We start from the raw sequence: 5,436 nt of genomic DNA, 5'->3' as shown, positions 1-5,436 counted from the left end.
CTGACCGGCACTGACTGGGCAACAACAGCAAATGAAAATGATAAATGAAAATCAGAGCCCTTTGGGAACCATCAGTCACCTAGCTGTACAAAAAAAACCGGACTGCACCTGGAACCTGTCGAAAGAAAGACTTGCATTTACATAGCGCCGTTCACAACTGCAGGGATGCCCAAGCGTTCTACAGCCAACGAAGTGCTTTTGCTTTGAAGAGTTGCCATGCAGGTGTTATTATCAGGGTCAATGAGCACAACAGGAGGCTCACTCTAATGGATACTTAACCAGCACCCTCCGAGTTTCCTCCTGTACCTTTGAGGGTCCTGGCTCAGGACCCCCCCCCAGTGTGACAGCTCCAGCTTTAGGCTGGGCTCCTTTGATGCTAACTGCACTCAGGATGTTGCTGTGAGTTGTTTTCTTGGCCCGGGTTCGGCCCCCTCCACCCCGTGAACAAGAAAGCCTTTTCACTGGGATCTCCTTCGTCACGAAAAGTTGCCTCTTCCTCTCCCCCTTTCTCATTCAATTCAAACTCACTTCCCCTTTGAAACTTGACCCACAAGTTTGGTTTTGTAATCCCCCCCCGACTTGCAGCAGTTGCTACGTTGACAAGGTGAGGTAGGATGCGGCTGTTTGTAGCTGAGCTCTAATGTTTGCAGTCTGCGGTTTTCTGTGTGGGAGGTGCTCTTTAGCGGATTTAAACGTGTCTGAATATTTTCTCTAACCACACCCTGTCTCAGCTCCGACAACATAGTACACTCTAACCTTGCTGACGGGCTTTTTAAACAATTTGCTGCGTTCAAAGATTATGGCATGACTGCACTGAAAGCTCGGCATAGCAGCCACAGGTGAGTGCAGCTGGTAACTTTCTAACCTTGTTTTATGTCTGTATCTGCGTGCTGGTCTCTTATTTCGGTGACTTTGGGCGGCTTGTACAGCTGGACGTTTGAAGTGGCCCCTTTTTAGAGTCTGGCTGAGACTGAGATAATCGCCAGACTGAAGCTTTCCCCCCAGAACTGTTTCCTCTTTTTAAGCAAAATGACATGATACAGACAGTAAACAGCCTGTAGATGGGGCGGTGTGTGTGTGTGTGTTTTGGGCGGGGGTCTGTTTTTGACCTGCTTGAGACAAGCTGTTGGAGAGTTTTCTCCATAACCCTCTCCCTTCTGAACACAGCTTTCAAAAGGGAACGGTGTCATTCGGGTGAACGCTCAACATTTTACACCGTGGCATGTTTGTGCAATGTTTTGTGAGGCTGTGGTGGAAGGTCAGCACTTACCATCCCCCTCCCCTCCCCTCCCCTCCCCTCCCCTCCCCTCCAAAAGCGGAAACAACTGACCACAGCATAAATCAGTTAGTTATCTCTCTGCCTCCTCTCTCACTGTCATGAGAAACAAAAGGCATTTTAATCAACACACAGTCCTTGTGTAACACACAGCATCATGTGATGATGGACAGCACACGAATGGTAAATATGGAGCTACTTAACAGTGGCAGCTATCACCCGGCAGAACAAAGAGGTTTTTGAATGTGTACATTTTAACAAGTGGGAGAATCTAGCCCAGGAATATGATTTACCCGGAATCAGGTGAGCCCCCAGCGCCTTTCTGAGACAGACAGGAGCCTGATGAATCAAAGAGAGACAGACACAAACGCTGCTATTTTTAAAGGTTTTATTTTTGATTGTAATCATCTCAATTTTGTACATATTAATCTAGTTGGGCTGGGACAGGGCAAATTAGAACCCGCACAAGGGAGATTGGAGCAGATTTGAAACAAAATTTAGAAAGGTTTCATGGTGCAAGGGGGCTGGAGAGAGTGGCATTTTGTAATATCCCTCGATCATGGCTTCCCAAAGTCAGGGTCGTGAGCAGCTGTGATTTTGGGCTGGCAGGTTCTGAGGCCGTAATGTCTCCGGCTGAGTTACAGCAGCTGTGTTTCTGTTAAACTCTCATAAGCAGCCCTGAGCACCCCCCGCCCACCCCAATCTCGACATTCTCACAGAGGTGTTACTGTCAGCCTTGAGAAAGGGTGCAGCAGATGATGGACAGGCTTTGGGGAGTCAGGTGGAATGTAGGCGCCGTATGAACTGGCTGGTCCAGTTGAGCTTTTCCCATCAATGAACAGATATTATCATTTGCAAAACTCTCAGAGCCACCCCAAGTTTTTCGGATTTACTGAGGTGGAACAAGAGACGGCTAACTGAAATATTTCTGGAAGATTGTCCCTGCTTTAACCTGTTTTTCAGGATTAATAGGCTGGCTAGGTTTCCCAGGCCTCAGGAAAATTAAATGCCAAAAGACACAAACCTACCAATTAGGAGCAGGGGGTAACTCTAGGCTGCTCTGCCTTTCAATACGATCATGGTTGACCTGATAACTCCACATCACCACCCTGGTAACCTTTCACTCCTTTGCTCATCAATAATATATCTGCCTCTGCTCGAAAAAAATATTCGGGAATCTGGATCGACTGCATCGCAGGGAGAGTTCCAATGTCTCACTGAGAAAATATTTCTCCTCTTCTCTGTTTTAAAGACCCCTTATTTTTAAACATAAAATTTCCACGTTCTCTTCCTGTCCAGCTGCCAAGGTTCCTCAGGATCTTCAACAATGTGGAGCTAGAGTAACACTGCAGGCCAGGCAGCATCAGAGGAGCAGGAAAGGTGACGTTTTGGGTCAGCCCATTTCTGAAGAAGGGTCCCAACCCGAAACATCAACTCTCCTGCTGCTCTGATGCTGCCTGGCCTGCTGTGTTCCTCCAGCACCACACTGTGTTATCTCAGACTCCTGCATTGGCAGTTCTTACTATCCCTCAGGATCTTCTATGTTTTACTAAAGTTGCTTCTTAATCTTCTAAACTCCAGCAGGTACAAGTCTAGCCTGTCTGGCCTTTCCTTACAAGATGGTATAGATGAGATGAATAGCGAAGGTCTTTTCGCGAATGTGGGGACGTCCAAAACGTAGGGGGCATACTTTTAAGGTGAGAGGAGAAAGATTTAAAAGGACATAAGGGGCAACTTTTTTTACATAGAGAATGGTCAGTATGTGGAATTAATTCGCAGGAAGTGGTGGATACAAGTAGAGTTACAGCATTTAAAAGATATTTGGATAAGTGCATGAATAGAAAAGGATTGGAGGAAAATGGGCTAAACACAGGCAAGTGGGACTAATTTAGTTTGGGAACAGGATCGGTGTGGACTAGTTGGACTGAAAGGTCTGTTTCTGTGCTGTACGACTGTATGACCAGCTCCCTGTCCAGTCTGAAAAGCCTTGTCTGAACTGCACATTTACATCCCTCTTTAAATAAGGTGGTCAATACCGTCCATCGTACTGAACGGAGATGAATAATCTTTCTGAAGAAGCCGAGTCTCTTTCCAACGTTGCTTTGTGGGCAAGGGGTAGCGCAGCTATTAGCCTCCCCATTCCATCAGATGTCGTTGCTGCACACATTATTCCCATTCCCACAACCCCCATTGAAAAGTCCTGAATCAGAACTCCCTCCATTGCACCCCCCTGTCAATATAAGAGTCAAAGATTGAGAGTGGCTTTGTATAACGGAGTCAAATCACTTTAGAACAGAGACTGAGAGAGCAGAGTGACAGTTAGTTACTACTTTGGACTGAGGTCATTATTCTAAGGAGTCATTCTAGGAGACTCTTTCAGTGACATAGTAAATGTAATAGGTAACAGAAGTCTGAACATCAGGATAAAGAACACTGACATTACAATAAACCAACCTGAAAGAATTTGATTTAAGTGCAGTTTGTTTGTTCCACCTTTCGTCCATTCAGACCTGTCTGGAGGGTTCCACGCTCTCATTTACCGAAGGGCTTTAGCCTGTTCCTGCTGCCCACCCAACATTGCTCTTGATCCCTCTTGTCTCTTATCAGAATTATCTGACCGTCCTGGAGTACTGGGTAACATCAAGGGCACAGTGCAGAGAAACCAGAATGACCAAGGTTGAATAGGAAACTTGTCTTTGTTATAGTCTCTTGAGATTCATGGTGGCTCAGCGGTTAGCACTGCTGCCTCACAGCACCTGGGACCAGGGTTCGATTCCACCCTCGGGTGACTGTCTGCGTGGAGTTTGCAAATTCTCTGTGTCTGCATGAGTTTCCTGAGGGCTCCGATTTCCTCCCACAGTCCAAAGATATGCAGGTTAGGTGGATTGGCCATGGGGAATTGCCCTGCGTTGTGCAGGCTAGGTGGGCTAGCCATGGGAAATGCAGGTTTACAGGCATAGGATCGGGGACGGGTGGGGGGTGGAGTTGTGAGATGCTCTTGGGAAGCTGGTGCTGATTGGATCAGCTGAATGGCCTCCATCTGCACTGTAGGGATTCTATGATTTGAGGGTTGGAGGGGTGGTCAAACTGATCTCTGGATTCTCGGACTTGGTGAAGAAAATGGACAGAATAATTTTGTAGCAACTTAAGAGAAATTATTGACAATAAAATAAAACGTAACTCACTAGTCAATAGTTTACAGCATGTGACAGGCTTGATCTCCTGATTTTGTCTAGGAGAACCGAACACACTAGAATTCATAAGACAGCCTGGTAACAATGGTCTCCCTGTCTCACGCCACGTACAGTGACCAGTCTCTGTGGAGGGATGTAATTTTTACTCCGTACCATTAAGTGTGTCCTGGCCATTAAAAGTCAGAAAGAGGCCTCTCAGCCCATTCTAATCCCATTTTTCAGCACATGGCTCATAGCCTTGTATGGCTTAGCATTTCATCTAAATACTTCAGAAATATCTTGAGGATACCAGTCTTGACCACTCTCGTAGGTACTGAGTTCCATACACCCACTGCCCACAGTCAGACGTAGCTTTTTGATTATACAGCTACGATCTGAAGCTAACAAGGGGTGCTGTCATTCTTCACCAATTGAGGTCAGTTTGCCCATGTACACTATACAGAGGTATGGGTCAGTCCTGATCTGGTTGAAGTCCGAAGGGCTGAATGGTCTCCTTCTGTTCCTAATCTCCTGCCATGTTTCACTTTGTTCCCATTTCTCTCACTTCTGGTCTCTCCGCTTCTCCAATCCAACCACACTGTTGTCTCCTGCCCAGAACAAGAGCTGAATCGAATCCTGCCTGTATCTGAAGATAATGTGTTAATCAGTCAAGGCCTCTCTGAACATGATCCACATGGATATTGTTCTTGCTTTTCTAGGCTTTGTTTTCTATATTGTACAAGTTAATCCTGACATTCTGTGCTTCTCTTGGCTCTGTCACTGCGTGAACCCATTCCAGTGAAGAATAGTCACCAGTTAGCTGCCTGTTTTAAAAACTGTTTGGCTCTCAAACAGGTTAAATCTTTTGTTTTGGAGATGTGTATGGATGCCAGCAGCAAAATATTTTCTGTTGCAGTTCACTGCTGGTGTAACTATTTTGCCCATCCTTTGAGTCCACTCTGAACATTTTCCCTTTTCCTGAGATAA

At 46.1% G+C, this 5,436-nt stretch overlaps 1 protein-coding gene across 3 annotated transcripts in view; it reads left to right on the top strand.

Moving 5' to 3' along the window:
* Positions 1-291: 291 nt before the first annotated feature.
* Positions 292-5,436, top strand: part of gramd2aa (GRAM domain containing 2Aa) — a 65,426-nt gene continuing 60,281 nt past the window's right edge. The window contains exon 1 of one of the 3 annotated variants that reach the window (XM_048617268.1): positions 292-604. Coding sequence is in view for 1 of the 3 variants with exons in the window: in XM_048617267.1 (XP_048473224.1) it covers positions 805-839 (35 nt within the window). In the remaining 2 variants the exon portion in view is untranslated. The other 2 variants (XM_048617267.1, XM_048617269.1) reach the window with 2 other exon arrangements.

Source organism: Rhincodon typus, chromosome 36 (genome assembly GCF_021869965.1).
Source record: "Rhincodon typus isolate 14 chromosome 36, sRhiTyp1.1, whole genome shotgun sequence".
In the NCBI taxonomy this organism is placed as follows: Eukaryota; Metazoa; Chordata; class Chondrichthyes; order Orectolobiformes; family Rhincodontidae; genus Rhincodon; species Rhincodon typus.
The sequence above is the reverse complement of the archived record's forward strand: the minus strand, read 5'-3'. Positions and strand labels throughout refer to the sequence as shown.